This window comes from Amaranthus tricolor, chromosome 9, assembly GCF_026212465.1.
Source record: "Amaranthus tricolor cultivar Red isolate AtriRed21 chromosome 9, ASM2621246v1, whole genome shotgun sequence".
In the NCBI taxonomy this organism is placed as follows: Eukaryota; Viridiplantae; Streptophyta; class Magnoliopsida; order Caryophyllales; family Amaranthaceae; genus Amaranthus; species Amaranthus tricolor.
This window is the reverse complement of record NC_080055.1, coordinates 4,711,529-4,733,584: the sequence shown is the minus strand read 5'-3', so window position 1 is coordinate 4,733,584 and position 22,056 is coordinate 4,711,529. Positions and strand designations below refer to the sequence as shown.

The window sequence follows — 22,056 nt, the reverse complement described above, 5'->3', positions numbered from 1 at the left end:
ATGAATCATCCCGCTTGAAACATACATTGATTTTTAATTACTTATTCAAATGTCTCTAATGTAAATACAACAAATAACAACTCAAAAATTAGCCAAAAAAATATGTACATAGCTGTTCGCAGTTAGTAACCTCAGGTTTGAAATTTTCACGCTTATTTTTAGAATAAGTTTAAAAGTTGGACTATTTTGGTTATTTTTTTGAATTTTTGACTTAAACATTTCAAATTTTCTTCCATGTGCATATTGATTGCATGAATTTGGTACTTAGCCAAAGCATTAATTTGAATAAATGCTTAAATAAAGCCCCTTCAAATTTATTGCTTAAATAATTATATAACTCAGAAAGGCTTTAAACGTATACAATCAACAAATGCTAACAAAATGACCCCAAAATAAAAACTATTATTTAGTTTCTTAGAAAAAATTACAGCTGGAAAAATAGATAGGGAAGAAAATACAATTTTGATTTTACATGTACATAAAAATATGAGATTCTTTGCATTGAACTTCCAATTATTAACTCAAATGCCAATTTGTGATCCACATGCATATATTGCCATCTTCGCCTACTGTCTACGCAACTTCATTGTAATTCTCCGACTGGCGCTTCATTGAGCCATAGGAAGTGTATGAAATCATACAGTTTTGCACTCACACTCACCTGCTTCCGAAAGCATGAAACATCAGCAAAAGCCACAAGGGTGTAACAGTAAATGAACCATTGCATCATAGAAGAAAAAAGGACGTTTAAATTACCTTGTATGGAGTAGGATTCAATCTCCGCATGTGGTCAGGACGCATTTGCTCCAGCTGCCTTATGCACCGATCTCGGATATCTTTAAGAGGGAGCATATCTTCTCTCATTTTATCTGCATAAAACAACAGTCATTATAAAGACAACTTTCAGGTACAGTGTCAAGGAAACAACTCAACCAAAAAATTTATTAAAGCTTAAGATGATTAATGGGGTGAGTCTACCCATTGGGCTCCAGTCTGGGTTAAGTTTTGCGGACCATTTGCAGGGCATGTCGTTAATTGGTGGGGGTCTTTATTGGATTTGTTAATATTTGTCATTAGCAGGTCACTAGCTGGTCAAAAATCTAATCATTAATTGGAATGTTCTATTCATCAAATCTATCATTTACTGGTTTATTTCTTATCATTTAATCTCAAATCTTTTACTGGTTTATTTCTTATCATTTAATCTCAAATCTTAACACAATATTCTGAAAATTTAAAATCTGCTAGTGCTACTACAAAGCAAAGGGAATTTGGATACTCCTCTCTTAACTTCTTCCTCTAAAAATCTTTTAGGAGAATTTTGTGAGCCGAGGGTCCAGATTGTTTTAACTTGGTACATGATTTTCGCTTTTCTGAGATGTTTGAACATAGTAAAATGATGTTGATATTTGGCTGTATTGAGTGTATTCTGAGGTCTGCCAAAAACTTCTCATTCTGGTGAATGAACAGCTTCTTGATTGCTATTCACATAGTTCATGGAACTAGGGATATGTTGCAATGGCTACGAAAACGTTCATGGAGATTTTGACCATGGAACTAGGAATACGAAAGGATTCAATTTTGTATTTTACACTTATACGATTTGTATCAGCTAACACATGGTTTAAGAAGAGAGATACCCACCTGGTGACTTTTAGAACTAGAGTAAACACAACCCAAATCGACTATTTTTTGACAAGAATGATAGATTGAAGTAATTGCCTAAACTGTAAGGTTATCCTAGGAGAGTGTTTAGCTACTCAATACAAACTCCTTATCCTAGATGTTCGCTTTCAAGCAAGACTAAAGGTGAAGAAAGCCAAAGAAGAACGTTGGATTAAATATGGCAAATTAAAAGAGGATAAAGCTAAAGTTTTCGCCCAACAATTTATTGAAGACAATTGAATTTCAGTGGTATCCTAAGATACCCAAAATTGCTTGTCTTCCCCTTCTATCTTCTATTTTAATTGGATGGTCAAAAAATACATGGCCACAACTTGTTCTCAGTCCTTCCTCACATTTCTCTTGCTTGTGGGTCTCCAATTCACAATTGTTACAGATGTACTCTGGCTTAGATCCTTAGATAGACATACTAACTCATATTAACTCAACAATCCAATCGTCCCAATTTTTACTTGAACAAAATTGAAGCTGCTTAAAGAAACCAACTTGACTGATTACTTAGTTTTCTCATACTAAGCTAATTATTATGGAAATCATCCAAATTGTACCACAACCCATCCACAGGATAAGATTTAAACCCATTGGGACTTGGAACTGAATAAAATGTATCCGAACAATCTAATTATTAACTTTATTATCACATGACCATCTTCCATGCTGAAACTTGCGAAAGTGCATCAAAATTCAAAATGATTGCACATGTAACAGTCATTTTTAATACAACTTAATTATAGAACTAATTAAGTTGGGGAGCGTCTGAAGTTATTTATGATGTGTATTGTAATTTCGGATACGAAATTATTTTAAGTTGGGGAGAATGAAACAAACATTATTTTTAGTACAACTTAATTATAGTACTAATCAAGTTAAATGGGGATTCGAGTTAAGTTAATCCGAGTGACACTATTTTAGAGATAAAAATTTGTCTTATTATTTATTTTGACTCGTATTTAAAGATTTATCTTATTTTATTTAAAGTGATGTTTGAATAAAGAAAATTTATGAGTCTATTTTAATTTACCTACGATATTTAGTTAGCCAAACATAATTCGTAAACTAAGACAAAAATTTAACTATGGGTCTTTTGGTGGCGTGTCACGTTTTGTTGTCATATTATATGACACAAATAATCTAGTTACTTTATTCTTTGACAACACTACACATATATCATGTATATGGCAAATTATGAGACCTCATATAATACAATGCAAGAGTAAATTCATCAAAGTCATGAAACGCACAAATCCAATTCTGCTCCTTCTTGTCATCTTCTTGATTATCTTACTTCCCCTTATATTTAAGGGTTGTATGTAGTCTATTCAAAGTTCATTTTATTTGCAATAGAGTTTATGTCTCCTCTGTAATAGATGATTTTGACATAGTTCTAGTCATTTATGGGTTTTATTGTCTTCATATGATTTGTAGCTCTTCCGGTCGTAAACGCATACACTTGAATTACCTCGAAACGCATTCGTATGAAAGAGTTATGCCCAAAATACAACAGGATGTCCTGAAATCTAAATTGGATAGTTAGTGTTACTTGGATTCATATGGGCAATCAAGTATCAAGACGGGTTTTGTAGATCAAAGTGGTATTGTGATTGATTTGGTTTGTAAAGTGTGGAATTTATTATCAATTAGATTTATTTGGGTGATTTGATTATGATATCAAATTGAGGTTCAATTGATAATTGGGTTTTAATTGGTGATATTGTGTTCTGAAATTTCAGATCAGAACTTGATCTTACTGTTTTGCAATTTTCGGAACAGTTATGTTCATCTTTAGGTTCTGGTGTCTGCATACAAAATGTAGAGCTCCGAGTCTCGGTCACGTAGCCACTGGAATCGTTCCATTTGGTTTTTGTATGAGAGAGTTATGCCCATTTTCGTATCGAGGTGTCCTGAAATCATACGGGATTTTTAAATTGGAATCAATACCTTTGAAGTTTAATGGGTAATCTTCTAATATGGTTTTTGGGCTCATCTAAGCTTTTTATTGGGTTTATTGGGTGGGTTAAAGTGTAGGTTCGAGTTTGTTTGGGTCGAGAGTAAAGCATATTGAAAAGGACGTCATCCATGGTTATTTTCAAGTACATACATTTGGTTTTCTTCCCAAATCTTTTCTTGGAGTTGCATTTTGAGGTAGAACTCTAAACAATGATTCTCTTTAAAGTATTAAAAAAAGGTGTGGTATAACTTGATATAAAGTCTTTCGTTCCAAATGAGAGCTTTGATTAAGTTATTCATAACGTTGTGATTTTGATTGTAATGTTTGATGTAGAAGTTATTCATGCGAAACTAGTTTGATATCAAATATTTGATTGAGTATCATTATAAGTCTAAGCTTGAATTGTGGTTGGGATTGTTGTGTTTTTTATTGAATTTAGATTTAGTTTTGTGTTGGTTTGATTGTGTGTGAAATTGATTTGGATTTGGGATGTTTGATGTTGTCCAAATGTGCCAAAATCGCAACCTGCAATTGGGTAGTTTACAGTTTTTCAGTTAGTTCATGTTTTGGCCATATCTTCTTCAGATCCAGAATGAGGCATATGACCGGTCCTTACAACCGCGCGGATGTCTAGAATAACATCTAGTTGAAGTTTCTTCAAAATGTTTTGTAGAATTGTATTTAGCTGCCAACAAGTTCCCAAGGGTACAAAGTGGTTTTGCTAAAATGGCTTAAAATTATTAAATAAGCTATTATAGTTGTAAAGGTTGTGTAAACCTTAGTATTAAAATGAAATTGACTTATGGACCTATATATACATTATTATAATTATTTTAATCTATAAATAAATCTTAAAGATCCATTAAATTGTTTAGTCTTATAATAAATGATTATTTATACATAAATTGTTATAATTTTGTTACTATTGTATGCGTTATTGTAATGTTGCATTTATCTGAAAATAGTAACATTATAATAAAAACGCTTGATAGCAAGGAAATGTCGAAACATGCTTCCGGCATGTAAAAAACGTGGGACGTGTTTTCCGGAACGTAAAATAAGACGAACACAGTAAGATTATTTAACCTGACCTGTGGCTCGAACAATATTGTACTGGAGGAGTGACGATTCCCACTAAGTTAGGGGTTTTGGTACCTCACCCTAACAGGTCCTTACATATATCAAACAAAGATCATATGTGTTGCATTCATTTAATAAATATTTGGATTCAACACCCTAACGCTTAAGCAGAAATGTTAGTGAATCACGCCCAGCTGCTCAAGCAGAAGGACCAGAAGTTTAATATATATAAATCTAATATAAAAATGAATTCCCTACACTACATAAGATACCTTGCATATTATTTATTGTCATGCACTTATTTTTGCATATTACTTATTGCAATGCATATACTTGTATAGTTGCTGGCAAGTTTCTATACTCGACTTAATAGATGACCCGATTCCCACTGTTTGTTCTGACTTATGTGAAGTGTTATGTGCTATGTGGAGTCCCTTTTTGTTGCTATAAAGGTTTTATTGTTTGGTGTACTACTTAGTCGTGGTTGCTGATACTACACAGTTTTTATTGTCCACTCTAAATAACTCTCCCTTGAGGGATAGTGTATTTATGAGTAGTGCAGGTGTTAGTTGGATATCATAGTAGCGTAGCGAAGCGTGGTTAGAACTTCTCTCTCGAGATGAATTGCATATTTTATTTTCATTGTAAATAATATTTGTATTTAAGTATTTTATTTTTTTTAAACATATTTGTAAAATGGCTTTTGTCTAAATCTTAATAAACTTTTTTAATTTATTCAAGTATTTATTAATAAAACTTTGAATTGTTTGCTTAAACCTTTGGTTTGAGGGCAAAATAACCCGAGTAGTTAGTCAAAAGTCATCTGCTATGTCAGAAAAAGTATTTTATTAAGGTGATTAAGACCCGGGCTGTTACCGCACATGTGGTAAAGAGGAACAGATTTGGAAACTCACCTGAGCTACCACTCCAATAACATTTCAATAACTCCTCAACTCGCTGTGGCACTACATAAGCTCGTTTGGATTCATTAAATGGGTGCCGACAGAGAATCCTCTCTGCTACCTGTCAGCCACAGCAAATAATATATTACTATTTGTACATTCATTAACAGTAAAATTTGTAGCAATGGACAATTTACATCTGTTTTTAACTCAATTTTCTCAGAGGGGTGAGGGATACAGCTTATTTAGGAAAAAAACTAACAAATTCTGCCATTGCTAAACACAAAAAATAACATCAAAATGAAAATTGAGGGTATATCATAGAATAGATCATACCTTTGGAGCAGGCTCATTTTCTCCTACCATCAAATCTACTAGGGGGTATCCTTCTTTCCCATACAATCTGTAACATCGTTTTTTACATGGAATAGATACCTAAAAATACATAAAGACGAATTAAAAAATCTCACAAGAATAACAGAATTTACTAGAACTTATGGAGCCTACCTTTGAAACATCTTCAGATAACTTCATACGGGGCTGATTATTAATCTCAACAAGCTTGAACACACAACCTAATGCTGCTTGAGCATAGCATGTAACAAGATAGGTCCCTATTCCAAATGCATCTACCTCATGACCCTGTCTATCCAAAATATACTCAATTAAATTAAAAGAAGCAAGTAAAATATTGACTTTCACAGATCTATACTAAGTCATTTGAAAGCACATGCCTTTTGCTTATTCAAGGAGGTAGTGAAGGGACTCCCAATATTAAGACTGAATTGCAAAGAAAACCACTAACTTCCAAAATCTCATATAAGTGAAACAGTAAACTGCCTCCATAATGAAATGAGATTTAAGATGAAAAACAGCATACAGTAGCTGCCAGTATCTAAGGGACAGGGATGAGAATGATGGGAAAGATGCTATGACCAGATTTTTTTAAAAAGTTAAAAGAGGTTCCTGATAAAAAATCATCTTGGGATGGTAAGATACCATCAGATTCTACAGCTGCAACAGAAGAGACGGACAGGCACAACGATGAGATAAACATATATTGCATGAGTTTCTCAGACAGGAATACTAGAATAAAGGGGTTCTGTGAACTGGTAACACTGATAAAATGCAGCATAGAAAATATAAATCACCGAGTCATCTCCAAGACCAACCTTAAACAACAAAATTGCTGCATGTTTCATCTAGGATATTCAATAGTACTATGCAATATATTCGGTTGTGCAATCAACATTCACCACAAAATAGAGAAGAATCAAATTTCAGTTTTTTCTTTGTTTTCCCCCTTTCTCAAAATTCGTTTGGAATATATATTTTAAAGGTGATCATCTTTTAAAAGTCTCATATTTCAATTATCTTCTAAAGATCTCATCTTTCAAATACATTTTCTATTATAGGACTTGCTAGTTTTATTGACCTGTTGTCAGTTATTTCAAAAATAAGAAAAAAAATATATGATTTGCCACGTCTCTTAGTAAAATTGGGTATTATTTTACTTAAAAGAAACTAAAATATAATTTTAAAAATTTGCTTGTATGTCCATTGATTATCAGCACCATGATCTTGTGCACCTTATTAAGAAAAATGGTGATAGGCTAACAATTTGAAATTGGAATTGAACAAATTCTCATGAATTCGTCATCATCAACATGATTGATCAAATTTGAATGAAATTGGCAAACCCTAACTTTATCCTCGATTGATAAACTCTAATTTAAATGAAATGATAAACCCTAAAATGATAGAATTGTCGAGACTTTGAATGTATAAGGTAAAGAAAATGGTGATCATAATTTAAGAAATATGGTAAAGACTAAATATTAAAGAAATTAATAAAGGGATACAAACAAAGATGCATACCCGTTTGATGAACCTCAATTTCCAATAAGCAAATAACTATAATGAAAAGAGAACTCCAAGAATCAAACTGGCAAAGAGTGCGTATGCAGTAAGACATTGATGGGTCATTTAGTTGTTTCTAAGAAAATGTGATGCAAAAGTAAGATCTTTAGAAAATAAGTAAAAGATAAGACCTTTAAAAGATGACCATTTAAAGGTGGAACCTTTAGAAAAAAAATTCCAATTTGTTTTCTCCCTTTCAGGACAGGATAATGTACATTGCTTCTATTTCATCTCACATTACCAAGCTATATACTATAGGACAAATAAAAAAATTTACTGGAGGATCCCCCTACGTTCTTACTAGCAAAGACAAACCCAAGATTAACATGGAGGTCCTCGAATTTGACTGAAAATTAGAGGGAAACAAAAAGTAGGAACCATCACATTTTGAATTTAAGATATTCAGCATTTTTTAAGTTTTGCTTTAAAAGTACAATTTTACATTTTATTATGAGGCTTGCCCCCCCAGCCCCTATATACGTCCACCATTGCATACTAGTCTCAATTCCAAGAAGGTTATATCAGCCAATTAAGCGAGTATTTTCAAAAATCTTTCCAGCTTAGTTCGTGATTAACAACTCACAAGATGCTAATATACAAAAGGTAAAAAATAGAACAGTAATATTTTCAATCACCTGTTTGTTCAAATGATCTAAAGTTTCTTCATTAAGATCATTGCTCGCAGTAATAGTCGTGTTTCCAAAACCCGTTACTCCAAACTCACTCTCAATTGCCTGAAAAAACTTACGAGCCTCACAAGACAAGTATGCCAGGTCACCAGAGTCCAATCTAATGCCCATGGCCTTGTACCTGCAAAACCATATCATAAATACGTTGAGGTCACAGGAGTGTCTACAAACTTTGAAGAAAACTTATTTCTTGCAAATTCAAAAAAATGATTTCGGCTTGTGTTACTGCTTTGCAGACTTAAAAAAATTGAGCATTTTATCATCATAATCAGCAAATCTAGAATTGTATGCAGAAAACACATCTAGAACTACAAGGATTCCCCAGCCCCAACATTTATTATCAAAATCCATTGTCCTCTCTTCGACCACACTAATGAGTATAAAGTCATGGTCACAAAGACCTCATTATTTCTACGTAGCCCAATTTCCATAAATATTATACAATTCTTCCCACTGTTAATACTTGCAACAATTACGTACCTATTCATCTACCAATATTGTCTCATGTTTTAACACAAGAAAAACACAGTTATGTCGGATGATGTTAGATTCTTCTTGATGCATATCTTCAAAACATCAAGTTTTTACAATTTTTGGTTATTCGCAATCAAAGTATTTGATTGAAGAGTCTGCAAAGGAGGAAAAGTTACAAGTGCTTAAAACTAAAGGAAGTATATATAAATCAGCATTCATTTAAGTAGTGTATGCACAGTTTTTTGGGGGAAAAGAAAAGAGAAAATAGTGAAAATCATGATAAGCAAGTAACTAATTCATATTAAATCTTTCATTACCCTAAATCTTTGAGCGCCAAAGCCACCGCACAGAAATTCGGAACTCCACTCCTCAAAACCTGGTGTATTGGAGCCACAAAATTAATGATACCCATAATTGAATAAAAAAGGCAAAAAAAAAAATACATTTGAAAAAAAAGAAATATGCAACCTTTAGCACTAAACCAAGTAACACATGAAATCACATGAATAGTAACTAGAGAATGTAAATTATAACGTTGCCTCACTGAATCAAATACAAGGCAACTCTCATTCTGGTGTGATTCTTGAATTCTCTACTCAGAACACAACATTATGCTAAATGTTTCAAGTAATTAGGTATCTGGGTAAAGAAAGCTGCATTATCTTCCTTCCCTCACCCGAGTAAACTAATAGAAAAGAGCAGAACTGAAAGAGAATACCAGCCAACAATGGGAATAGATAAGCACAAATGAAAACAAAATCAAATAGAGCAAAATTTTGGAAGATCATAGGCATTTGTTCAAGCCTTTGATATTATATAGTCTGGTATTGTAGGTTTGCGTGAAGTACAGATAATACAGTCTTGATTGTATGACAGAACTGGGAAAAAATCTCGAATTTATTATCTTGAAGACTACGCTGTGGAATTAAGAAGGCCACAACGGTGTTTATCCGTCACTAAATGGTTTATCCACAAGTAACAACTTTTACCGTCATTGCTTGAAAAGTTATATTAGTGATTAGCGCAAAGCAACAAATAAGAGCAAGATGAACAACAACCAATCAAAACATTATTGTCCAATAAGCCATTAAGTGACTCCCACCTAGGGTGTGGGGTGTAGGGGTGGATGTACACAATCTTAGCCTTGTTAGTGATAACAAAGATGTTAGTTTCCGATTAAAGCAAACATCATAAGCAATTTCACATATAAATGAGTCATTTTACAATAATCTGTATAATCTTAAACCAAAGAACTAAAAATATTTGGCCTCACTGAAATAAAGAGCATACAAACAACAAACAATACACAAAAAAACACGTAAGTATGCACAAAATGACATGCTAATATCTTTGTAATTGAATTTAAAGATGTATTGCATTCAATCAATCTTTTGCATACGTAGTACTAGGGTAAGAATTTTCAAACTTACATCATAAGTGTCCACCAGTGCTAGAAAATTTTCGGGAAATGCCAGGGCATATGAGGTAAAAGCTGCTAACTCGCTTAAGTTTGTCTCACCAAAGCCACCATAGAACTTTGTTCTCTGAAACAACACACAGATTATCAATAATGGAAAAGCTAGGATGATAAGCAGTGCCAATATCATATTCCTAAGGCACTTATACAAAAACTATGACATACATAAAGATGTATGTCTATTAACAGATTATAAGACTACAAGTGTTCTTGACTTCTCATGTGTACCTTTTGATTGACGTATTCTATCAAGAGTCAATATAAAACATATGTTTATTACAAGGGAAAGTTTGCATACATCAAACCCCCTAAACATTCCTTTACAACATTTCACTACCCCAACACGACGAAGTGGCTTAGTTTTTAAAACGCACAAGGTCCAAACGGTCCTTAGAGCCTAGGCGCATAACGCAAACTTTTTCCCTAAAAATCTTAAAAATCAATTTTGGAACATATATAATACTTAAAACTCCACCTCTTTGTTAGTCTTATCACTAACAAGGGTAATGTTGCATACATTTGACCTCCTAGATTCCACCGTAGGTGGGAGCCACTTAATGGCATTGTCTAATGGAATGTTGTTGTTTACATAATACTTAAAACAATGTTATACGATTCACAATTTTTTTTAGTTCGTCATATGGATTCAAATATGTGATTCGCTAGGTAGCAAATTTGTTGTTCGATAGGTTGGTTTTTTTGATTTGATTTTTAGTATCATAATTGGTTTGTCCGATTTGTTAGAACTTTTGTCCATAATATTTTATTGGTCATTTCAAACTCGTTGATAAAATAAAACCAGATAAACAAAAGATTACTCCATTCAATTTATACGAATGCTAATAAACACAAAAAATAACTCTTTTATGCTTCTGTGTTGGAGCCTATAAACTTATTCTTGAAGTATTATATTAACTCCCAAGAAAAAGAAATCGTAAAAAAAAAAACGGAACAAGTATGGACACAATTGCATAGTCTAACTTCTTATTGTATATAAGAAAGTAAAAAGAATAAAAAGAAAAAGTAAGAAGTAAAGAGAAAAAGGTCAACTTCTCATTTATAGCTTCTTGGGACCAGTGTGACAGCATTACCGATTTTTATGGCCTTCTTCACAATTTTGAAACCCAATAACCTTCTTATCATTTCAAAGAATAAAACTTTTCCCCTTCCTCTTCGTTTCAGACACCAAAATAAGAACCCCTTGCATTCAAAGAAATATAAAAAAAGTTTCCACCATCTTCTTCAATTCAAACATCGAATAAAAACCCTTGCCTTCAAAGAAAAATAAACATGAAGGGAGCCTCAATGGCGGATCTAGGCGTTCATAACTTCAAGAACGAAAAAACCTTTTTTTTCCTTTTTATATCAACCCTCAAAGTTCTAGACCAAAGATTTTTCTGATTTAAATCACTAATTGTGGCGATCTACTACGAACGAACCTGATTGGGATTGATTTAACCCACTCGGGATTCATAGCTCAAGTGGATAAATCATGAGACATCAACTTATGACAACATACCATTCATTTTATAATAGCAACAAGTTTTTCTCTCTATTTTCACATGGAAGCAACAGTTTATCGAACTTTATATTCAAGTGAATTTGGCTTTTAAGTTGTATTTCTCTTTCAAACAAGTAAGCTAAGTCGATTACCTAGCCTTTTTTTTAACAAGGAGGTGAGCCAGGCACACAAAGCGAAATGCATTGAGGAACACCAAGGCGCTCACCTCTTGTAGTGGGCTTTGTCTCACCTAGCCTAAGCAAAGCAATTTTAGCTAAACCGGAGTTCGAGACGCACAAAGCACTAAGTGAGGTGTGATTCTTAAAACTAAGCTAAGTGGTTCCCCTTAGGTGAGGTAATGGAGGTCAAATGTACGATTTTATACCCTTGCAATAACAAATAGTCATAAAACTATGACATCCTTAAATTATCAAGAATAAACATTCAATTATTTAATAGATATCGCTTAAATAGAGTAAATATATGACGTATCCATGCTTCAAATGATTGCAAATTCGAGCACAAAAGATTACAAAAAAGACAAATAGGTGCATTCAATATGTAGTTACCATAAATAGGTTCACTTAATCCAAGAAAAATTTATAAATGGATGAATAATTTTTAGGTTCCCAGAAGACCTTATGCCTTTGCATATTCGACTAATAAAGAGCATGATTAAGTTGCTACTTCTAGGTGCATGCAATATGTAAGTTGCCATAAATAGCTTCACTTAATCCAAGAAAAATTGAAATAGATGAATAATTTTTAGGTTCCCAAAAGACCTTATGCTTTTGCATATTCAACTAATGAAGAACATGATTAAGTTGCTACTTCACAATTTCTGACAAAGGAACCCCAATCATAAATTTAAAGAAGCCACCATTAAGTTGATTGACTATGATTAAGTTGCTACTACACGACTAAGTTGAGTAACTATGATGTCAACAATATTACTCTTCCCTTTGGAAAAGCCATCATTCAACAAAGGAACCCCTATGGCCTATCATAAAACTTCACATACAGAAAATTGCAACGGAAACTAGATTTATCAAAACGCTTTTCATCCAGAAATTATTCATCCTAGTTATACAGTGTTAGCTTTTGCACAATAACATACAATTTACCAAGGACGCTAAAAATGGAAAGAACAAGGTCATTCAAAGGCAAGGCATTTATTAGAACAAATATTAAACAGTTATTTAAGGGAACACCTGAATTTTGTTTAACCAAGTTTGGACCAGATTGACGAAGTCCTCACACAAAGTTGAACCATCGGCACTTCGAAGTGACTTCTCCAAAATCTCATCAAGACTCTGCATAACCAGGATTAAACTAATTAGAAGTAGAACCTCTATTTGTTTTTCCTTTTTTCACGGTGCCAAAGAGAGCCTTCCTATGATTAAAATAGGTAGACACTCAACATAATTCCAACATGAGAATTCCCATGATGAAAGTATTAATTACATTCTTTTGTGAGCATAGTAGCAAACTGAATTATTAATGGCAATGAATTAACAGTAGAAACTAAAAAATAGACTAAGGTAGACAAGATCTCTATTGTAGAGACTAAGGTAGACAAGATCTCTATTGTAGACAACACTTTTCACAACAATTAATCTCCAAATATGGGTCTAGCTACATGAACCAAAACAAATCTGCATGAGAGCTTGTCGAAGATAAATATTATAGTTCATTCGGCCCAATCTAATAATAATCTTCAACTAAAAAAAATAATCTTGACTTCAGCCACATGTTTTCCCACTTCGTTTACTCCAATCTATTTCATATGCTCGTGTAAATCTTCAAAATTCATGTCATTCTTTACATGAGTTAATAGCATTATATTCGGCATACCACTTCCTTTTCTAAACTCTTTAAAGTCTCGACCTTCCATTCTTCTAAATAGTTCATTTTTCAATCTTCTTTGCACATGATCAAACTAACACAAACAATTTTCACTAACTTGTCTCAAAATCAATGGCTTTAGGACTTTTTGTTACGTCTATGTTTCAAACTATATCCTTTACGATAGTTTTACTCATTAATAGTAAAATGCACATAAATGCCACTCCCATCTTCAGCTAACTATTAGCCTTGTTTGGTAAAATGATACTTTAGTCAACTTGTTAGTTGACTTTTGATTTTTGAGTTGTTGGTAAAATGTAGTCAAATACTAATTTGATAAATGATATAATTATGCCAATTGGAAACCCAACTTTTACGCCAAAATGAAAATATTGCAATAAACGACTTTTTCAATTGGTTGTTGGCTTTCTGGCTCATTTTTTCTCTAATAAATAGTCATCAACCAACAACTAAATTTACCAATCTCCATTAAAACAAACCTACGCAATTAGCTAATAAAAAGCGAATGCTATAAGCCAATCAAACAAGCAAATTGAATTAACGAACAGCCAAATTTCAAACACCAACTCCTATATAAAACATGACATTTCATAATTCCATGCCAATAAGCAGATCTTGCCTAAGTAGAGTTTAGTGAGGGTTAAATGTGCACAACCTTACCCTATAACAAAGAGGTTGTTTCTAATGTGACGATATAGACTAATAAAAAATATATTTGATTAAACTTAAAATAAGTGAGTGGGATGGCATTTCAACTAGATAACAGTGATTGTAAGCACTGCAATGCCTACATATTAATCCCAAAGGAACAACCACACAATTCTAGGCTCATATGAAGCATACTAGATGAAAGGTGTAAAAGCAACATTTATATATTATGCTACTTCAACTGCGATTTTAAATAATATAAAGTCCCCCTCATATATACTTTCAAAGCCTCTTGATCAGCATCAGTTGCAACACATACTATTTTTAGAGGTAAGATAACAAATTTAATATTGATCCCATCTTAGTAAAATTACCATTTGCAATCATTTTGCAACCAATCTCTTACTGAAATTACCATTTACAAACATTTTGCCTCCTTGAGGTTTTATTGCACATCTTTTTATTCTCTTATATTTCATACTCTCATCCTCTAATAAGATTCGGAAAGCTAATGAAACCTTTAAGATTAGAGTGTTTTTTTGGCTCGTGGTAGTGAGGAAGTTCAACACCTTGAGGAACCTTTAAAAAGGACATCCAAAATCATCTATCAACCCCCAATGATGCATAATGTGTTATAATAACATAGTTCTTCACATGACAACTGGATGAGATTATTTAGCCTTTTTGGAGAGTTCGAATGGTGCCACTAAAAATTGGATATTTCCTTCAAACGAGATTCTTTGGTTTTGGTACTAAGGGTCACGTAAATTTCTTTGGAATATTTGTTTCCTCGCCAGTCTTTAATCTATTAGGCTATAACTATTTTGCGATATATTGGCAATTTGTAAAGCCAGATCTAAGTTTATGGCTTCAGCTGGATATAAGACAAGAGAATAATGACTGAAAATTTAAGGAGCATCACTCACCATAAATGAGCTAACAAAGGCATGTGAATGTGTTCCCTTAAGTGGTATTCCAAACAATCTTCCAGCTGAGACGTTGCTGTAAAGAAAAGAAAAACAAGTAATTTCGTTGACACAACCCAACATATAAGTTCTTCAATATGACTAAAAAATTTAAAAATAATCAATTGGGAAAAAAATATCGTGATAAACCCTCTTACTCAATGCAAAGAAGCACTTATAATGTCTAGACATATTCACCAAACAAAGAAGAACTATACCCATGAATTTTCTCTAATTTGAAGCATCCATAATTTAGTGTGTTTCTATCTATAAAAAGTAATTCAAGAAAAGCTTTTCAACAATTACTTATCAAGCTACAATCTGCTATACTTTCCAAGACAAGCTGAAAGCTATAATCAACCAAAAATACTTTAATGTCAGCTTCATATATCATAATAGTATACTCTTTTATATTCCTAAAAGAATTAAAGAATTAGAAAGTTAAAAAGTTGTAGTATGTAGAATTTACCTTGTAGCATCAAAACCACCCAGATAACAGTATTTCGACGCACTAATTCCTCCATCCGGCCCCTGCAGTGGAAATCCATATGATCATATTTCAAACGGGCATAAAGCAAAGTAGAATTGTGAAACTGTTTAATGGATGATATCTGAAATAAGACCTGTGCTCGTCTAAGACCAAATTCAAGTAACATTTTGGATTTTCCCGCCACAATCCGATGCCTTGCAGCATTAGTAGCCACCAGAGATGCAAAGTTGACAAGGTTGACAAGGGTTGTTTCCAATAGTTGTGCCACCTAATAAAATAAAAGCATAGGTCATAATTAACATATGACAAACAGTTATAAAAGCTTTTTCAAACGAAAACTACAAAAAAAAAATTAAAAGATAAAAAATAAAAAATAAAAAATCAACATTATTACATACACCAACAGGTCCTTCAACCCTTAGAAGAGGTATCCTTGGAAAAACAATTGATCCCTCAGGAATAGAATATACTTCAACTTCAGAGCAATCTAGTTGTCGAAGATAATCAAAAAAGCCCTCCTGGACGTTCAAGTAAGAAGTACAACAAGCATAATTTGATCAAAATACTTAAGTGGCACCTAATTCTGTGCATTGATATACAATACAAGGCAATGTTTGGAAAGAAAATGTTGACAGAAAATATCCCTCAAAAATCTAATGAGAACCCAAGATATAAAAGTGAGAAACTTCCCAAGTTTATAATTTCAACCATCTCCAATTATCACTCAATATAAAGATAAATAGCCAAAGGTATGGATTTTAGCCTTAGTATGCGCCTACTAAGGTGCACCAAGGTGAGGTGATACACTGAAACCCTGTGGTACAACAAAGGTGACAAGTGGCGTAAACATAGTTCAAAAATGCAGTTTTGTTCTTTCTGAAAACATTTACAGCACGCCGATAAGATGTGATGCAACCTCTTTGTGCACTATGGGTGTAAAGACACAAAGTGATGCACACCTCTGGCGCAACAAGGACTGATCCTGCTTTGCAACTCAGTGCAGTTTGTGTGTTAAGAACTTAAGATGTCTCAAAGTCAATTGTAAACATCTATTTTGAAGAACCACATGCATATAAATGCAAACAGAAGAAGCCACATCTTTACTCGCAAGATATTTCAAATAAACAAAAAATTGTCTTGAAGAGAAAAGGTTGTTTTCATCGACCCCGAAACTACGCTTAGGTGAGTACCTAGGTGGAGCTATGGCATTGGTTTCATGTAATGTTGTTGATAAAAAAAAAACAAGTATATTCAATAACCACAGGATGCCCCCTAGTTTTGGAACAGTAAAAAAGAATTACAATTTACATTGCACACACTAAAAACCCAGTTCCCTAGCTCCCTAGTCCATGGTAGTCAGCAATGTTAGCTTTACCCAAGTTCCATCAAAGCACATATCATCCAAACAAGCCCTCTTCTGTGTAATGTAAAAGTAGAATATGAAATCAAAACATGGTCATAATTTCCACCCTATGCACCTATGATAACACCGTTAAATAAAAATATCCAAGACAAATAATGTTGTGTTGCCAAAATGAAAATACAAATAATGCAATAACTTTATCGGTTGATCATATATATGCTACTATAGGATCATAAAGTAATGATGTATACTTGCTCCAAGCTTAGGTTAAGCATCTATTTTTCACCTGAAATAGCATTTAAGATAGATTCACCCTTATCCAAAATTGATTTTCCTTAAACTTTGCAGTTACCTCACATTTACCGGGCATAGCATCCCGAACGAAATCAATCTCCGCTTCCGTAAATTTGAAGTTGGCAATATATCGTATGCACTCTTCTACTCCAGCAAATACAGTAAACTCACCACCAAAAGGATTCCTTCGGAAAAACAAATCAAACCTAAAAAATATAGAAATAAGTATTAAAAATACAATCTTGATCAATATCTGTTAAACAATTAAGTCGGCACCAACAAAGCACACAACTAAAACAATTATCAATTATTTTAAATTCATTATCCTACAATACCAAAACTAGCAAATAAGTAAAGCTTTAAATTTATAAAGAAATGAAATTTTATCGGTAACAATGAAATTTTATCGGTAACAATCATGATCATATACTCCACTAATCCTCTGTCCCAGTCACATTCCTACCTTTCTGCTAAAAAACTCTCGTATTGTACACGGGACTGTAGCAATTTTACTGTTACTGATTAGTATATTTAATAACTTTGCACAAATAAATCAGACAAGCAAAAAATAAGTTGGAAAACCTTATACGAATACCCAAGTAAGAAGCTAAACGTCCAAATATGGAGTATAAATCAAAATTTATGGTACCAATTGATTTGTATTAGAAGAAAAAATAATAACTAGGAAACAGAGAGAAATAGAGAAACTAACACAGCGCGCTCGTTATGCTTGCCGGCTTTCCAATAAGCATAAGCCATAGTAAACTGATAAAGATCGGTAAGAAGCGGCGTAACCATTGGATTCGTAGGAGCATTGATAATCGATTTGGTAATCTTAGGACCATTATCTCTGTTCTGCTCATCCATTATTTGATTTTTCTCAGAATTTTAGGGTTCTGAATTAGAGGCAAAAATCGAAAGTTGGATTCAAAATGGAGAGGATTGCATATAGATTGATTGGATTTGGATAATAAAAAGGAATACTCCAAAAAAATACTTCTATAGTCGTATTTATAAAGGCTGCGAAAGTGAGGTGTAGAGAGGCGGGCGTAGGAGTTGATGTAGGGATTGAAATTGGAAACTCAGATTGTGAAGACCGTTGAAAACCCGTCAGAATGGAAATTGATAAAGACTAACGTAAGATTGCCGCTCTGTTTTTATTGCAGTTATGTGGTTTTTTTTTAACGCTAATTATTTGCGTTGGTGGGAGGACCTTTTTACCTTTTGGCCGTCTATTGATGTGCATACGTTGTGATTAGGGATGTAAAGGGGGCGGGGCGGGATGGGTATTGGAATTATCATCTCCATCCCCATTCCCATCCCCATCTGTTAATGCAATCTCCATTTCATTCCCATCTCTATCCCTGCGGCGGGTATATAATTTTTTTTCCCGTTCCCGCCCCGATGGGTTTGTATCTAAAATCATCCCCGCCCCACCACCCGTCAAATCTCTGCTTAATACCCATCTGTGCCACATATTTATATTCAATCATTTTATAAAACTAATAACATTATTATATAAATATCAATAACTAGTTAAAATACCAATCGACTCATCATTAACAACTTTGAACTCTTTTAACCATTTTTATGAAGACAAATGCGAGTCCGGAAGAAGAAGATATCGCATTTACAAAACGGGAAAGAAAACGGAAACTAGCAAAAGACTTAAAAATATTTTAAGGCGGGTATCTTGAGGCGGGGCGGGGATGGGGCGGGTATCACCTAAAACACATCCCCATCCCCATCCCCGCGGTGGGTATGAATTTTATACCCGTACCCGCCCCATGACCCATCAAACTGGGACCCATCCCCTCCCCGATGGGGCGGGGATGGGGCGGGTGTCCTATTAGACCCACCCCGCCTGCATCCCTAGTTGTGATTCTACTTATCCAATCCTCAAGTCCCGCTCTCAAAATATTCCCATTAGTTTTCTTTTGGTTTTTTGTTTGCAAGAATCTCATACTTTCTCCCTTCTAAAATATACGCTACATAACAATTTTTAACGCTATTGATTGTTCAAACTTATTTTATATATTGCGGCTAATGTCTTTGAAAACATATAGTCAAGTGAGATTTTGTTTGAATCGTTTAATTGCATGCTTTCATGATATTAATTTCTATAATTTTTAGATTTGTATAGTTCAATATATAAATGATCAAAATATCACATTGAATTGCGTAAAAAGTCAAATGTAGCAAATATAGTGGAACGGGGGAAGTATATAAGATTTCCGAGTTGAGCGGTTCTCTTCAATCGCGACTTTCTCGTGATGAGGGTATTAGTCTGTCTTCTTTTCTATCATTCCCAGACCCTACCTCTGTGCGAGAGGTCATTGGGATGATGATGATGATTTATGTTAATAGAAGACAATTGATAAGATTAAGAAGAGAAGAAGAGAAGAAGAGAGCATTAAGATTAACATTTTTTTCTACAAAATCTTTTGAATGTAGGAAAAATTAGTTTATTATAAAATTTAATTGATTTCTACTTTTAAACTCTCTTCTGTCGAAAAAGAATCGCCATTGTTTAATATGCTTTCATTAATTAAGTACAAGTTATGCTCTAAATTCATAAAAGAATTTCAAGAACTAGATTTATTAAGGGTATGTGAAATGTCAAAGCTTGTGACTTTTCAAAGATCACAATTATTTGCAAACATCTTCCAACTTCTACGTGAAGAGATACTCATCATTTTATGCAATACAAATCTTCTCTTCATACAAAATTATATCTACTTTCCTAGAACATTTAGTACCAAGAACCATTGGTTCATAGGCATAAGTTTCAAATATATCTGCATATATTACAAACACATTGCCTCTTTGTCTTCACCATCTGTTACCATCAATCGCAGTATAATTTCAATTAAATCGAAAGAATTATGATTTTTAAATTATCAAACTGAAGATTAGTCTAAGAGGTAGAGATAGGCCGAAAGTAAGCAAATCTAAAGGGCGAATACACATCTTCTTATATGGTTGGTGGCACACCACAAACGTAGGTTAAACTTCAAGTAGGAGATCGATCATCCAATGTCATAATGTTTTACAAATCTTTTAAAATGTTGTGACAGATATCATCTTACCAGTATAGTTCAAGTATCTGTAAATCTAATCAAAGAGGCATGTAAAGAAGAATAATTCAAAATAATTAGTTCATTACACTTCAAATTTGAAAAGAAATTTCAAAAATTTGAGCATGAAATTTAAAAAGAACTTCAATGATAACTATACAGGAATCACTAATTTACTTAAATAGAAAAAAATGTATGTAGATGAAATAAAAAGGAAATTTTTGATAAAAATCTTGAGCACTATGACAAAGGCATATAATAGAGTTGTTGGTGCGATTAAAAACACAAATTAAACGACTAATTAACTCTAACATTAATGTGGTTGATAGAGATTTACAAGGAAGTGAAGCACATTAAGAAGTCTTGTATGTATCATATTTAAGCTAGAATTTGTATTAATAATATGCATTAATGTGAATGATGCAAGCTGTTTATGGTAAATTGGTCCATTCTCACAAAGCCAAAGTAAATGATCCATATTTGTTATATTACAAGAGATTGGATCACAGTAATCCTAAAGCAAATCATCAACTTTCGCAGAAGCAATTAGCAATGGATCTTCGCGCTTGCATGAAAATGACGATGTTTGTAGAGCATGTCAGCTTGGCAAGATGCAAAAGCTTCTATTTCCATAAGAGAACAATCGGTAAGCAAAAGAAAAACTTTGAAACTAGTACACATTGATGTGTATAGACTAATGAGGACTCTCACTTAATGAAAGCAAGTATTTCACATTGTTTATTGATAAATATTTATGAAATGACATCATGTTGTTCATATGTCATTGATGAAAGTAAGTATTTCAAATTGTTCATTAATGAATAATCATAATGTGTGGACTAATGCATACACAATGGTGGGTGTGTTTCATGAGATAGTGATCATAAGTTTATTAAAATCTATCTTAAGTAGAAGAAATATGTCGAGAACTAAAGTTCTCTATAGTTAAAGACCATTAGATGTGATAGAGGTACAAAGTATACCTCAATAGAATTCAACAAGTTTTATGAAGATGAAGGTATTAACTACAAACTCTCAATTGGTTAGAGTTATGTAACTTGGAAGCTCCCTTGAAAGCTAGTGACCAACACAATTAAAAAAGAGTCACCACATAAATTTATTTAAAAGGTCGAACTTATTAACATGTCAAATCGTAAAGAAAGTTAGCATGTCGAAACGAGACTTTGACGTGTCGAAAAAATTGTTTAAAAGTAGGAGCCACTTAATGGCATTAGTGTTGGAATGGAAAAAAATGAATATGATCTGCAAAAGTATCATTTTAAGGTATGTTCATTCCCCCTTTTACTTTTGGTTCATTTTGTAACATTTGAAAAATTAATAATTTAGGAAGTAGAGAACTTAAAAACAAAAATTAGAATGGGAGCTATTTTAGGGTTTCGTCTGAACATAAGAGTTTGAAGTATATTTTTACCCAAAGAGAGTTGCACATGAGGCAACGATGTTGGCTAGAGTTAATTACTGATTACGACTAAGAGATCAGTATCATGAAGGAAAAACTAATGTTGTTGTTGATGCCTTGAGTCGGAAAACTGTGCATAGTTTGTGTTTTGCCTTGGGCAGAGTGCGGTTGAGAGAGGAAATCCAAGAGATGGGTATCGAGATAGTAGACCATGGGGTAGTGACATCGATGATGGATGTGACATCTATCTGACCTGTTT

At 33.3% G+C, this 22,056-nt stretch overlaps 2 protein-coding genes across 3 annotated transcripts in view; one reads left to right on the top strand and one right to left on the bottom strand.

The window, feature by feature from the left end:
- Window positions 1–313: 313 nt before the first annotated feature.
- On the bottom strand, window positions 314–18,475 carry LOC130823170 (nicotinate phosphoribosyltransferase 2-like). Of its 2 annotated transcripts, XM_057687796.1 has the most exons (15): window positions 18,013–18,475; window positions 17,359–17,506; window positions 16,042–16,161; window positions 15,777–15,911; window positions 15,623–15,684; window positions 15,115–15,190; window positions 12,886–12,987; window positions 10,127–10,240; window positions 9,014–9,072; window positions 8,169–8,343; window positions 6,121–6,255; window positions 5,950–6,048; window positions 5,626–5,734; window positions 757–869; window positions 314–661 (listed from the first exon to the last, which is right to left on the bottom strand). In XM_057687796.1, exons 1-15 carry the CDS (start codon window positions 18,165–18,167, stop codon window positions 584–586), a joined length of 1,680 nt encoding a protein of 559 aa, XP_057543779.1. In that variant the 5' UTR covers window positions 18,168–18,475; the 3' UTR covers window positions 314–583. The 2 variants fall into 2 exon arrangements, with proteins under 2 accessions (XP_057543779.1, XP_057543780.1); XM_057687797.1 differs by lacking the exon at window positions 16,042–16,161 and having other exon boundaries at window positions 18,013–18,438.
- Window positions 18,476–20,797: 2,322 nt separating this feature from the next.
- LOC130823192 (uncharacterized) overlaps window positions 20,798–22,056 on the top strand; it is a 1,598-nt gene continuing 339 nt past the window's right edge. Inside the window, exons 1-2 of the mRNA XM_057687827.1 lie at window positions 20,798–21,023; window positions 21,889–22,013. Coding sequence (XP_057543810.1) covers window positions 20,798–21,023; window positions 21,889–22,013 — 351 coding nt within the window. The remainder of the gene's footprint in view (window positions 21,024–21,888; window positions 22,014–22,056) is intronic.

Coding starts and splice junctions, on each gene's coding strand:
- LOC130823170 (XM_057687796.1), bottom strand. CDS start 18,167: ATGGATGAGCAGAACAGAGATAATGGTCCTAAGATTACCAAATCGATT. Junction 15,912..16,041: donor GGGTTGAAGGACCTGTTGGT/GTATGTAATAAT, acceptor TTATTTTATTAG/GTGGCACAACTATTGGAAAC. Junction 662..756: donor TGAATCCTACTCCATACAAG/GTAATTTAAACG, acceptor TTTCGGAAGCAG/GTGAGTGTGAGTGCAAAACT.